Source organism: Bos indicus, chromosome 3 (assembly GCF_029378745.1).
Source record: "Bos indicus isolate NIAB-ARS_2022 breed Sahiwal x Tharparkar chromosome 3, NIAB-ARS_B.indTharparkar_mat_pri_1.0, whole genome shotgun sequence".
NCBI classification, from domain to species: Eukaryota; Metazoa; Chordata; class Mammalia; order Artiodactyla; family Bovidae; genus Bos; species Bos indicus.
This window is the reverse complement of record NC_091762.1, coordinates 14098526-14112682: the sequence shown is the minus strand read 5'-3', so window position 1 is coordinate 14112682 and position 14157 is coordinate 14098526. Positions and strand designations below refer to the sequence as shown.

The 14157-nt window shown below is 56.0% G+C and overlaps 1 protein-coding gene and 1 long non-coding RNA gene across 8 annotated transcripts; one reads left to right on the top strand and one right to left on the bottom strand.

Annotated features, from left to right (window-relative positions):
* The first annotated feature begins 736 nt into the window (after positions 1-736).
* On the top strand, positions 737-13184 carry LRRC71 (leucine rich repeat containing 71). 7 transcript variants are annotated; one of them, XM_019952871.2, is made up of 16 exons: positions 749-1131; positions 5071-5220; positions 5526-5651; positions 5748-5823; positions 6040-6117; positions 8143-8211; positions 8433-8592; positions 8678-8761; positions 8857-8946; positions 9610-9756; positions 9955-10048; positions 10379-10467; positions 11972-12013; positions 12089-12203; positions 12544-12665; positions 12901-13184. In XM_019952871.2, exons 1-16 carry the CDS (start codon positions 969-971, stop codon positions 13018-13020), a joined length of 1725 nt encoding a protein of 574 aa, XP_019808430.2. In that variant the 5' UTR covers positions 749-968; the 3' UTR covers positions 13021-13184. The 7 variants fall into 7 exon arrangements, with proteins under 7 accessions (XP_070640601.1, XP_019808464.2, XP_019808430.2 ...); XM_019952879.2 differs by having other exon boundaries at positions 750-1131; positions 12092-12203; XM_070784533.1 differs by lacking the exon at positions 749-1131 and adding an exon at positions 1145-1925.
* LOC139181354 (uncharacterized) lies at positions 1784-4969 on the bottom strand. The gene is made up of 2 exons (XR_011565337.1): positions 4695-4969; positions 1784-2191 (listed from the first exon to the last, which is right to left on the bottom strand). It is a non-coding gene; the product is annotated as an uncharacterized lncRNA (long non-coding RNA).
* Positions 13185-14157: the final 973 nt, after the last annotated feature.

Sequence of the window (14157 nt, the reverse complement as noted above, 5' to 3'; positions counted from 1 at the left end):
TGGGAAGGTCTGGGAGTAGTTAGGGGTGGGGTAGGGGGATGGAATGGAGTGGGCAGGAGAGCATAGGGGACAGGGAGAGGGTATACTCAGACGGGGGCCCAGTAGCGTCTAGACTACCTGAGGACTTTGAATCCAACTTTCTAGGAAGCGTGACCCGCCTCCTTAACTCAGTGGATCAACTAAGTCCCCAGACCTCCAGGAAGCTAAATAAATGGGGTCGAGATTACAAACCAACAGCCACGCCAACTCGCCAATTCTGCGGGTCTCTCTGGGACTCTTCCACCAAGGGCCCTCTCCTTACAGGAGAGGAGGGCGGACCCCGGAGACTGGATCTGTCCCTGCCCGGACTCTTTCCTAGGTTCCTCCGACAGCCATGACCCCTAATACGCTGAGTTGACGTCCGGCTTCCCCCGGTTCAGTTTCGCGGATGACTTTGGAAGGCTCCTAGCCCGACCCCCCAGCCCCACCTCTCCGCCCTGATCTCGCCCTAGCCCCGCCCCCTCCTTTGGTCCGGTCGGGTCCAGTCCGGGATCCACTCGTCTCCCTCCTCCACAGCCCCGCCCAGGTTCTTCTCCTTTCGCACTGGGTCCCCAGGGTGCGGCCCTCCCGGGCTCCTCTGCTCCTGTGACCCCCTGCCGCCCAGTCGGGCTCACTCTGCCCTGACTCCGCCCTTCCCGGGGGTCCTCCTCCGTGGCTCCGCCCTCCGGGCACCGCCTCCTACTAGTGACTCTATGGTGCCCCCTAGGCCTCGCGTGCGCTCCGCGGTTGCCCTTTGCCCACGGACCGGCCCACCTCGCGCGGTTGTCGTGGAGAGGGACGCGGAGGCGACGCCACCGCAGGCGGGTCCAGCTGGTGCAGGCGAAAGTAGAGACCCTCGATTCAGCCACCTCCAGGGCAAGCCCTACAGAGTCTGGTCCTGCCTCCTCGCCCCCGTGAGGGTCCCCAGAGTCGCTGCGGACGGCAGAGGCATGTCAGGGGAGGCAAGCGCACCACCCGCGACGTCACCCAGGGCCCCGCGTCCTGGGATCCAGAAATCATCGGGTGCAGTGACCAAGAAGGGGGATCGCGGGGCCAAGGAGAAGCCGGCGACCGTCCTGCCGCCGGTGGGCGAGGAGGAGCCCAAAAACCCTGGTACGTTGGTGACGGCGTTAGGGGGTTAGGCCTCTAGGCTTCGGCTCCACGCACTCCCACCAGCCACTCGTCCCTCAGATTAGCCAGACTGGATGGGGCGTCGTCGTTGAGTCAGGCACTAGCGGGCGAGGTAGTAATAATATGCTACCAAATACTAGCAAATAATAATAGAATTTCTAGTGCTAAGGAGTGCTGTGTGGAAAAGGACTCCACCGGCGGAAGTTCCGTATGTGAATGTAAATAGCTCCTGGCACGTGGTAAGAGTGTTGTAAGTGGTCACACTATTGGGTGTTCACGTGTTATTAGGCTTGTTTCTTCTCTGTACTGTGAAGTCCTGCCCTGACTATTGTGAGGAGGCACAATGGAGGTGATGGTGAGAGTATTTTTATAAACTGCAAATTCACTTGTTCACTCAACAAACATACATTCCACACCCATTTCAAGTGCCCTGCTCCATCCTGGGATATGAATCACAGTTTCAGTCCCAGCACAGTTCCTGCAACCCAGCTTGGCAGATGTTTGTATTGAACTTGATCTTAAAGAACCCACACTGGTTTGGGATGCTGACAAATACAATAAGATGTGCCAATTTGTATGACAGAAGAGGGTCCAGGGAGTGATGGGAAGATGCACGGGCACTGCCAAGAGTGACTTTGAGTTTTATAGACATTTATTCCAACAATTACTTCTTTGATGTCTGCTCTGTAGCCAGGTCCGACAGAGACAGAATGAGATGGACACAGTCCAGCTGGAATGGAATTTACATTCTCTAGGAAACGAACATCATTGGAAAAGTATGCATATGAGTGTGGCTTTTTATGTTGCAACTGATAGAACCCCAACCCAAACTAATTATCCACAAAGGGGAATTGATTGGAAGCCTTCTTGATTCAAACCACCAGCTTTGCATTGAAGACAGACAGGAACTTGCGATCTCTGGACTCACAGAAAAACAACTTGGAGAAAACACTCTGATATCAGACCTTGGTCAGGTGCCATCTCTTTGTCAGTGCTGGTGGCTGTGGGAGGGGAGCTATAGGAGCTGGAGAAAGAGCATTTTCTAGAAGAAAAACAAGACAGTTTAGAATCTTCTATAGATATGAACCCAGCTACATCACACCCACACACACACCCACACTCATACACTCCCACACACACACCCCACTCTGGCTGCTGTGTGGGAAATGGAGTAGCAGAGGGAGAGAATGGGGGCAGGGAGATGAGTTATGAGGCATTTTATTATTAAAAAAATTTTTTTTTAATTTATTTATTTTAATTGGAGGCTAATTACTTTACAATATTGTATTGGTTTTGCCATACATCAACATGAATCCGTCACGGGTGTACATATGTTCCCCATCCTGAACCCCCCTCCCACCTCCCTCCCCGAACCATCCCTCTGGGTCATCCCAGTGCACCTGCCCCAAGCATCCTGTATCATGCATCGAACATGGACTGGCAATTCGTTTCTTATATGATATTATACATGTTTCAATGCCATTCTCCCAAATCATCCCAGCCTCTCCCTCTACGAGGCATTTTAATAGCCCAGGTGACAGACAGTTGTAGCTGGGGGAAGGTAATGGGGAGCTGGGTTAGGCTTCTTGGAAAAATACTTCCATGGTAGAAAAAGAGTTGGTGAAGTAGTGGATGGTGGGGGGAGGGGAAGTGAGGGAGGTAGCAAGAACGATTCCATGTTTCTGTACTGGTTGTGGGATGGGTTAAAGGGCCATCCATGGAGACAGGCATGCACGAAGGAAGAGCCTGTGAGAGATTTCCAAGGGTTGGTGTTGGCTGAGCAGCTGGATGGAAGGGTCTGGTGCAGTGAGATGATGTCAGGTCTGGAGATGTGAATTGGGAGCCGCTGTTTGGGTGCATTTAAACCCTGGGAATAAAACAGATTCCCCTGGGGAGGGAGGGAGTGGAGCCAGAGACAGGAATGGGCTCAGAACCCAGCCTCAGGGATCTTAGAGGAAGAGGAGCTGACAGAGGAGCCAGAGAAGTCAGACAGAAAGGGAGTGATAACAGGACACGGCCGGCTGCATGGTCACAGAAGCTTTAGCAGGGGCGCTGGGGCCGGGTTCACACAGGGCAGAGTGAAGGCAGATGCAACAAGGTTTACAGATTTAGAGAAAACCCCATCTGGCGGCTTCCTTTCAAGAAGCTGTGAGGTGAGGTGAGCTCACAGTGAGCGTGAGGAGGGAGTGTGAGAGGGGAGCAAAGTAGGAGCAAGGCCCTTTCAGGGCTATGCTGCCCACTGAGTGGGTGCTAGCTGAAGCCCAGATGTGGAATATTTCCATCACTGGGGGCATGCTGTTCTAGAACGGGGTTCTCGGGTACCCTCCTTGGCCCATCTTTGGCGCCATCTGTGAACTTGTTATGGCTTCCCAGGTGGCTCAGTGGGTAAAAAATCCACCTGCCAATGCAGGAGACACAGAAGATGTGGGTTCAACCCCTGGGTCAGGAAGATCCCCTGAAGGAGGGCATGACAACCCACTCCAGTACTCTTGCCTGGAGAATCCGCATGGACAGGGGAGCCTGGCGGGCTACAGTCCATGGGGTCACAAAGAGTTGGACATGCACAGTGAGCTTGTTGGAAATGCAAATTCATGGACTCTGCTTAGACTATGGGATCAGAATCCAGGAGGGATGGGGCTCAGGAAATTCTTAACAGGCTTTCCTGATGATTCTTACAGACAGCTGTTAAAGTTTGAGAATCTCTGTTTAGAGAAGATGGTGTGAGTGAAGCAAGGAAGGATGGAGGGGTTCTCCCAGCAGAGAGAAGAGCTTGGGAAAGCAGGCCCCAGGCAGGAGCCAGCTGTACAAGGGGCTCCCCCTCACTTCCCAGTGCCTCCTCTCGTTTGCCCTCCCCGTACTGAGCACACAATCTCCCAGTGGCCCACACCCTGCGGGCAGCATCCCCGCTGTTAGCTGCAGGAATTCTCTTCTCTGGGCACAGCCCCTGCAGCCTGTGGCCTGGGTGATGCTGCTGCGGGGTCTCCAGGCTGCCCAGCACTTGAAAGAGAGGGCCGGCATCGAGTCCACCCTCTGCCTCCAGAGTGTCCCCTTTGCTGGGACACCCCTACCCATCTCAAGGAACCACTTCTTGCTGGGAGGCCCATGTAGGAGCAGGGAAGAGCAGGCATCTTTGGGTACTCAGACACCTCAGGCCTGCAGACCCCTCAGGATGGGAAGTGCTGGGCATCTGCCTGAATTACTACAACTCCTGAATGAGTTAAGATTTCCAAAGCACTTAGAACAGTGTGGGACAGGAGTACGGGCTCTATCCATATTTCTTAAATAAATAAAGCCTACCGCCCTGCTTGGCCTCAGTCTACCTGTCAGGTTGGGGGAGTAGGGATGGGGGAGTGGGGTGGGGAGTTGGAGAGGTCCTTGTGGGTTCCTTCCTTTTCTCACATCAGGCCTGGGCCTTCTTTCTTAGTGTGACCCTGGGCAGTCCCCGCAAGGAAGGAACAGGGGAGGTGGCTGGGCTCGGGAGGCAGAGGTCCCCTCCCCCCAACCCCAGGGAGCGGACAGCCGGAGTGGAAGCGGCCTTGACTCACGGGGTGGGTGGAGGAGCCGAGGCACCCGCCTTGTTGACATTCCAAGCCCGTTAGTCCTTTCTTCCAGGTCTTGATTTCCCCCTGTTTCTTGTCAAGTGTTTTCAGTATCGGTCTCTACAACGCATCTTACATGCTAAAAATGGCCGTAAGGATGTCTGCCTCTACGGAGGGGCTCCGGGCCGCCCCGAGGCCAGAAGCCCCGCGCAGGCGAGCGTGGGAACCCAGCGCTGGGCCCGGATCCCAGGCCGGAGGGGACGCAGGGCTGGGTGCGGCGTCCTCTGGTCTCTGCTGCCCTCTGGTGGCGACCTTGTGCTCCAGCCGGCGAGCTCCGTGCGGCCCGGCCCTTCCCCGCCCACTCTCGTCCCCGCCCCTGCAGAAGAGTACCAGTGCACTGGCATCCTCGAGGTAGATTTCGCTGAGCTCTGCACGCGGTGGGGCTACACGGACTTCCCTAAAGTGGTCACCCGACCCCGCCCGCAGCCGACCTTCGCCCCCTCGGCCTCTACGTCGGAAAAGCCCACAGTAGGTGAGTGACAGCGGAGCCGCCAGGGTGTCTGCCAGGGCCACTGCGTCGATCCCCAGCCTCCCATCTCACGGCGGGCGGAACGGAGGGTACGCAGGGCATTGTGCGTGTGAATAAGGGGGGTGGATTTCAAGGGGGTGGGTGGGGAGGCGGGTGTAGGGGGTTTGTTGCGGGGGCTCTCCTGTCTCTCCGTGGGGGCTGTCCCGGCCTCTCTGGCACCCGTACGTTGGCCGGATCGTGGGGCCCGGGGCGGTGACTGTGCCCTCTCCCTCCTTCTCCGGCTTCTCGCACCCCTCCCTGCCTTCCAGATGATCAGCGGTTGTCGGGGTCCTGCAGCCTCAACAGCCTGGAGAGCAAATACGTGTTCTTCCGGCCCACCATCCAGGTGGAGCTGGAGCCCGAGGACAAGTCGGTGAAGGAAATCTACATTCGCGGTGAGGCCTCCTCCGCGCACTGCCCCTCCCACCCCCCGTCCCCCACCCCACCGTACCCCTCCGGCCCGAGGTGCCTTCCTTCTCTCCCTTCCGCAGGTTGGAAGGTTGAGGAGCGGATCCTGGGTATCTTCTCGAAGTGTCTGCCCTCCCTCAGCCAGCTGCAGGCCATCAAGTGAGGGGACATGGGGGTAGGGGACCGAGGCTGCGGGAGGGGCAGGAGGCCAGTGGGGACGGCAGGCTCCTAGCGGCCTGGGAGAAAGAACGGAAGGGGCATGGAAGACCCTGGGGAGTTGAGGGAAGAGGGGAATGAGGAAGGCTGTGGCTGGGGAGGGCAAATGGGAAGGAGGTGATGCTCCAGCTGCGATTCTGTGCTTCCCACCGTTTCCAGCTTGTGGAAAGTGGGGCTGACTGATAAGACCCTGACTACCTTCATCGCCCTCCTGCCTCTCTGCTCATCCACGCTCAGGTCAGCAGAGGGGAACAGGCAAGCCGGGAGGAGACCTGGGTAGACGGGCTGGCTGGGTGGTCCGAAGGGAGCAGTTTGGGAACAAGGGGGACAAGTTCCAGCTCCTGTGGCCTGGGCTGGCATCCCTGTGGAAAGAGGGTGCTGCTAGTGTCTGTGGGGCTTCTGAAGTTCCCATCTGACAAGCAGTAGGGTCCCCTTTTCTGTCTACACCAGCACCTAAAAAGCCTACCTTTGGGGCCTTATTTCATCTCCTGTTCATCAGTCCTGCCACCATCCAGTCTCTCCCTGGTTCCTCACTGCCTGGGCTCTGACGCTGAACCAGGGGCTGGTTCTTCTCCTACAGGAACTAGCAGTCCTGGGAGGGAGGGAAAAGGTCATAGCAATGAATACTGCAGGGCAATGTGGGGACTGTAGTGGTGGATGTTTTATGGGAGACATGGAAGGCTGCCTGGAGGAGGAGGTACTAAGTTGAACCTTGAAGGAGGAATAGGAAGAGGCCAGGTAGGGAACCGGAAGGGGCATTCCTGTAAAGGAGGGAGTCAGGGCAAAGTGTGAAGTAATGACTACAGGCGTGGTTGTTGTAGAAAGAACACAGCTGATTTGGCTGCTCTTTATTGAGGCTCCCCTCGCACCCTTGGGAGAAGGCAATGGCAACCCACTCCAGTACTCTTGCCTGGAACATCCCTTGGACAGAGGAGCCCCATGGGGTCGCTAAGAGTCGGTCACGACTGAGCAACTTCACTTTCACTTTTCACTTTCATGCATTGGAGAAGGAAATGGCAACCCACTCCAGTGTTCTTGCCTGAAGAATCCCAGGGATGGGGGAGCCTGGTGGGCTGCCGTCTATGGGGTCACACAGAGTCGGACACGAGTGAAGCGACTTAGCAGCAGCAGCAGCACCCTTGACTTCTGCTTTACAGACCCTCCCACCATCACTGGCCTCCCCACTTGTCTTCCTTAGATGAAAGGGATGCTTCTTGAGGGCAGGGCTTTTGTCTCCTTTAGCTGGAGCTCTTTGTTCATTCTATCAGGGTAATTAGAAACAATTTAGCCAGCAGAAGAGAAAAAAAAAAAAAAAACTATTGAATTCATCTTAATATGTAAAAATAAGTCAGATCAACATAATAAAATAATAAAAAATAAATGCAGTCAGGTTCAGATGCTAGATGAGCTAGGCTGAAATGTTGGGCAGATATCATGAAAGAATTTTTTTTTCCATGGGAGAAATTTTTTAACAGAGATGTTTATAGCCATTAGTTCCATGTTTGCTGTGACTTGGAAAAAGACCTCCAACCTGTCAGTACTGTTGGAGAAGCCACTGCCCTGTGGAGGGGTCACGTCCTGGGTTGCAGTGTAACAAGTTACCGCAAATTATAGTGGCTTCAAACAACAAACGTTTATTACCTCACAGTTTCTGAGTTAAATCCAGGTGTGGGTTAGCTGGCGGCTTTGGCTCAGGGTCTCGGTGGGGTTGCAGTACTGCTGTTGGCTGGGGTTGCCGTCGTTTTGGGGGATGCGGGTGGTGGTGGTGGAGCATCGGCAGCCAAGCTCACTTACGTGGCAGCTGATTGGCTGCAGTGCCTCCTCTTGTGAGCCTTTCCTTAGGTCATCTGGGTGCTCTCACCACCCGGCAGCTAGTACCAGAGAGCACCCCAGTTGGAAACCACAGCCTTTTTGTAACCTAAACTTGAAAGTGACCTCTCATCTCTTATTCATTAGAAGTGAGTCACTAGGTCAGCCACACTCAAGGGGAGAGGATTACACTGGGGCATGGATACCAAGAAGTGGGGATCACTGGGGTCATCTGAGAGGCTCCCGTCACTAACTCTGGAGAGCAACCCCTTCATATGGCACACTTCTGGATTTCTAGTCTGGAGAAGGGTCACAGATAATTTCCTGTGTCAGGGAGTTGGGGGTGGGGCATGTTCCCAAGCTGCTTGCCAGAGCCCCACCCTCCCTCTTTGCCCCCTCCCCTCACCTGGCCTCAGTGGTGCCTCTTGGGTCTCAGATCTCCCCCACCCTCAGGAAGGTGTCTCTGGAGGGGAACCCACTGCCGGAGCAGTCCTACCACAAGCTCATGGCAGCAGACAGCACGTGAGACTCCTTCCCCTCACCCCCTTTCTTTGGGCTCGTCCCCCATTCCGTCATCCTTAGTTCCCACATTGCCTTGTCCCTCTAGCACCTCCCCAAGGACCCTCAGTTCCTCCACCCTCAGACCCGAATGGCCCTCCTCATGCCCCCGAGTTTTCCGAGGTTACCGAACCGCCCAGGATCCCAGGTTTCCCGTGACCCGAGCTCTCCCTCCCGTTGCGCAGGATCGCGCATTTGTCTCTGCGGAACAACAACATCGACGACCACGGGGCGCAGCTCTTGGGTCAGGCTCTGTCTACGCTGCACAGCTGCAACCGGACCCTGGTCTCGCTCAACCTGGGCTTCAACCACATCGGGGACGAGGGCGCGGGCTACATCGCGGATGTGCGTGCGCAGCGGGCAGGGTCCCACGCGAGCTGTGGCGCCCGGCGCCAGCCGGCTGGCTCACTGCCCCTTCCCGCCCCCGCAGGGCCTCCGGCTCAATCGCTCCTTGCTCTGGCTGTCCCTGGCCCACAACCGCATCCAGGACAAGGGCGCCCTGAAGCTGGCTGAGGTGGGTGTGCCGGATGGGCGGGGCCGGGGAGAGACTCCCCCGCTCCCAGTCCCGGCTCCCCGGACGGCTGATGGCCAGGTGCCGCCCCGTCCCAGGTCCTGCGCCCCTTCGAGCTGACACATATCGAGGTGGTGGAGCGCCGGCGCCTCCTGCTGGAGAAAGGTTCGCAGGAGCGCTCGCGATCGGTGAGGAGCCCCCGGAGCCGGAGAGCTGAACCGCTTCCCAGGTCGGCCGCTTTCAGACGGCTGGACGTGTCCTAACCCGTCTTCTCTCCCTGTGTTGTGACCGTTTTTCTCTCCGACCTCAGCACACATCTAACAAAAGTTTGGTTTCTAACCGCAGAGCCACTCCGCTGACGGCAGAGTGTGTTGGTTAAGAGAAAGGACTAGATTTATAGACCGCAGGGACTTGGAATCTGGCTCATCCACAAAACAGCTTGGGACCTTGGGCGTGTGACTGAACCTCTCGGGCCTCAGTTTCCTCATCTGTAAAATGGGGATAACTGTGTCTACCTCATAGGATTGTTGAGAGGATTAAATGAGTTAATTCAGCTAATGCACTTGGAAAAGTGCCTGGCATTTAGTTTAAAATATGTTAGCTACAGTTTTATCCCCTCAGTATGTGTCGGAATGCCTTTCCTACCTTCCCCACCCTCCCACCCCCACCCCCAAGCTCATCTCTGGATCCCTCTGCTATTTGTTCCCAAAATGCCCCGTAAGAGTCCCAAACACATTATGTTAGCATTTAGGCAGGGAGATTGGGATGGGGGTGCTGCCAGCCTGACTGCCACCCAGGCACAAGGGAAGAGGCACTAGCTTCTTCCTCTTCCATCCCATTTGTGAGCACAGCCTTCCACCTCTCGGCACGGGGACTCCAAAACAGAGCGTGACAAGAATCAGCTGATGGGGGTCAGCAGTTTTGCATTGGTGGAGAAGGACAAGACGCAGACAGTGAAGACACCCAAGGGTCTGGGCAAGAAAAAGGAGAAGTCGGGGGTAGGTATGCTGGGGGCAGCAGAGCCTCGGGCGCTGGAGGAATAGGGGAGGAAGCTTCCTTGATAAAGGAGATGGGTGGAGGCTGGAAGGCCTTTGAAGTCCATCTCAGCCCCAGGGTCCTAGTGCCGACCTCTTCCCACAGCTGCTTCCCATCCCCCAGGGAGGCAGGACTCTCATCTCTTCTTACATCCTCCACAGGAAGTGGTGAAGAAAGAGGAGAAGTCAGGGCCTGGGCAGTCACCTACACAAGGAACCCCTAAGAAAGAAGACTCCGCAAAGGCAGGCAAGGGGAGTAAGTGCTGGCACCCGCCGGCAGGGCGTGGACAGAGCAGCCCTAGGCAGGATGAGGAGCCTGCCCTGAGCTAGTCTTGGGGATGTTGTTGGAAACCCCAAACAGCCCACAAACTGCACTCCACACCGTTTCCCTGGGCTGGACCCCTGTGGCTCCGCTCTCAGAGGAGGAATCCTCCGCCCTGCCTGGCTGGAGCCCCCCTCCAGCTCTCTTTCTGCTGCACCCAAACCCAGTGTGAGGAGACCCCTTCCTTGCCCCAGCCTTTCTCTGGGGAAGCTGGGTGGTGTCAGAGGTCTGCCCTGTGCATTCTGGCTCCTCTTCCTACTCCAGAGGTAACCATCCCTGAGCAGAAACTAAGCAAGGGAAAGGGGGCCAAGACTGGGAGCAAAGAGAAGCGCAGCATCCTCATGGAGTCTGAGGTAGGCTGGGAGAAGTGGGGTGGGGAGCACGTCCCTGGGGTCCAGGCCCCCAGCCCCTCCTGGGATGGAGTCTCCAGTCCTGTCCTGTGGCAGCAGCCACTTCACCTGGCGTGTGCCCTCGGTCCGGCCTGCTTCCTATCCCAGCCTGGGCTTGCAGGGGTAACAGAGCTCAGTGCCCCTCGCCTTCTATTAGAAGCCCCATTTTTGATCCTTGCCTCCACTCAGTCTGCTCCCCAAATGCCATCTGTTAGTCTCCAGCACACTCACAGTTGCTCGCACAGTTGCAGAGGGGACAGAGCCCTTTGGCCCTGCCAGCAGCTCTCCGGGGGGCAGGGTGTTTTCCTGATCGTGGCACTGCCCTCACGCTGTGCACAGCAACTTTAGACCCTCTCCCCTTTGCCCTTGCAGCCTCCCTTTTCTCTTTCAACGTGGACCAACTGGTCCCTTGTTTTGAAAACCTTCCTGGACTGCTGACTCCGTAGCACCCGCCCCCACAGTGGAGTCAGCTGCTCGAGGGCTACGTGCACCCACGCAGTCATACATCAGGCTATTGTGCTTTGCTTCACTGCGACTCAGATTATTGAAGACTTGTGGCAACCCTGCATTAAGCAAGTCTTCTGGTGCCTTTTTTTTACCCCCAACAGCCCTTGCTCACTTTGTGTCTCTGGGCTACCTTTTGATACTACTTCTCGCAGTATTTCAGGGTTTTTCATTACTATTACAGTTGTTATGGTCATCAGTGATCTTTGATATTACTACCTTGATTCTCTGAAGGCTCAGACGATGGTTAGCATTTTTTTTTTTAGCAAGAGGATTTTAAAATTAAGGTATTATACCTTGCTTTTTTTAGACATAATGCACATTTAGACTGTAATATAAACATAACTTTTATATGCACTGGGAAGCCACTTTATTGGAACCGAACCCACATCTCCGAGGTATGCCTGTGTTCCAAGACCTCCCCACCCTAGGCAGGGACCGGCCCCTCCCCTTTTAGGAGTCTTCTCTAGGATCCAAGAGAAGATCTTACAAAAGGGGAAAGTCAGGTGGAGAAAGCCGGCAAGGGTGGCCTCTCTGTGCCGGTTTTCAGCCCCTGCCTCAGCCTTGATCCAGGCTGCTGTTTCTCCCCGGGATGATTGCATTTTCCTCTCATCCTGCCTTCAGTGTCATCTCCCTGCAGTCCCTTGTCCTCATTGATCTCCCTGTTAGAAAATAGTGAACTTGAATGCCAACACTACTTCACACCTCTGCACCTGTTGGCACTTTCCCCTCTTCATCTGATAAGGACCACACACTACCAAGACGCCAGCTCCCAGGCCATCTCCTGCAGGATAGACTTACTCCCAAGCCTGGCTAGCTGTCCCTCTCCTGTGCCCCCCTGCCCCGCCCCCAGTTCTGCTTCCCTCTGTCAGCTCCAACTGACTGCATTAGTCTCAGCTCTCTGGCTTCCCCGCACAGAGCTGCTTCTTGAGGGTATGGGCTTAATTTATCTTTGTATCTCCAGCACTCGGGACAAAGCCTGGACTATAACCGGCCCTCAAAACATGTATGTTGAATGAATGAATGAATGGCCTGTTGACCAGCTCCCCTCTCCTCTGCTGCAATTAGTATTCTGCCTTAGCAGCTGGTTGGGGAAGCTACTGAGATGGTCAACCCTCTCCTGGAACCTGTGGAGCACCGCGATGGCAAAGTTTTCATGCCTGGGAACAAGGTCCTCTTGCACCTCAATCTTCTCCGTACGTTTGCCAGTGCCCCCTGCTTTCCTCAGGCGGCCACAAGGTCGCCCCCATGGCGCTCCATGGGGCAGAACCTGGCTCTCCAGCGGCTGGGCGTCACCTGAAGGCCCTCTTGCATGGGGCTTTGGGGCAGGGGCGGGTCCGGGCTCTGGGTCAGGCAATTAGAGAGCAGAGGAACAAGATGAAAGACGGAGGGAAGTGAGACAAAAAGGAGAGTTGGGGTGAAGGACCAGGTCGGGTGTTAGTCCAGGCGAGTGAGCTGGAGGAGCAAGGGGTTAGCAGGGTGTCGGCAAGGAGGTGGTTGGCGCCCCGAGGCCACCTCGTCTACTCCTTTCTCCAGGAAACCGTATCACAGAGGTGGGGCTGGAGGCCTTCCTCACAGTGGTGCAGTACCAGGCACAATTCGCCAAATCCAAGAGCGCGTCCAAGGGCCCCGTGGGGCTGCTGTGGCTTTCCCTGGCGGTGAGTCCCCATCAACCTCTCCTGCTGTTTCCAAGGCAGGCCCTGTAGTTTCCCTGGCCTCTTAACACTACATAGCCTTCGCTCTCGCTGTGAGATCGGCAGTCAGGCTCCTTTTTGCCTTTTTTTCCGTGCCCCCCCCAGCCCCCAACCCACCTTGTCCTATGAAATGACTTTTCCTCAGATGATTCACCTTCATTGCTTTTGTTAGCTATCGGCGTGCCTTTTCTTCTTTCAGAAAAACTGCTTCTCCCCACAATGTCCTGCGTACGCTATGATCCAGGAGCTGATGCTGCCAAGGGACCCCATCAGTAAATGCAGGCACAAAGAGGAGGAGCCCGTGGCTTCTTCCACCTAGCCCCTGCCCCCTGCTTTTCCCAAGATTCTGGGCCACGGAAGTGCCTCCTTTCCACATGTGGGCTGGACCTCCCTGGGGAAAGCTCAGATCATTAACAAAGTCTATTGCTGTACTTCTTTCCTTGAAACCTCTGTCCCAGAACTACTCAGAATATTTAGACTTTATGCCTGTTGAAAGCGTGTTAATATGACCAGAAATGGCCAAATCGCTTTATGGTTCTGCTGGGGGGTGATTTCAGCCCCTCTGGTTGTGGCCGGCCAGGGGCATTGCTCTCCCGCCTCCTCAGGACCTAGTTCTTGCTTGCCCAGCCTACAGTCAGCCCCTCCTCCCCCACCAGAGGACATGTGATATGCCAGGGTTTGCAGTGTCTCTGGACTTAGGAGGCAGAAAGAAAAGTCTTGGGAGAGTAGCCAACATGCACAGCAGAGGGGAAGAGTGGGTGGGGCAAAAGCATGGAGCGCAGGCCCCACCATTCCACCTTCTCAGACCCCGTCCCCCTCTGGACTGGTTTGGAGAGGCAAGGGCTCAGCCTGTGAAAACATGCTGAGCTAGTGTGCCGCTTTGTTTGGAGAGGGTGCCGAATCCCTCATCATGTTTGTAGCAAAGGCAAAGCACTAAACGTGAACCGTGATGACGCTGCCTACTGCTGTCAGCGACCTGAAACCGGAGCCACCCAGATGGTGCCGGGGGCCCCCAGGAGAGGTGGGGCCCTGACTCTTCACCCTTCAGCGCTGCACCCACTGAGATGGCCTGGTCATGCCTCCAGAGCCCAGGGCTGGCTTCTGGGGAGCTGACATTCACTCTTCCGGGAGCTGCCTGAGAAGCGTGCCTTCTTCACCTCTGAGCACGGCTAACCCGGTCACATCCTCTCGACCCCCACTCTGCTTTCCGTTGCCTCAACAGAGATCTGCTCTCTGTGCCTCTGAGGCTCTGTGGCCCCCACAGTCCCCTCTCTGCCTCCAGCCACAGCACTGCTGCTTGGCCTCTTGGCAGCTGGCCGCTGAGCTGCTGCAGGGAGCAGGGTGCAGGAGCAGCTCTGTGAATCTGCAGCGCTGAGGACATCGCAGGTGCTTGGTGACGACCCGTCACCCCAGCCTCTCCTGCTACCCGTCTGAGGCCTTCTAAAGCTTCAGTGGA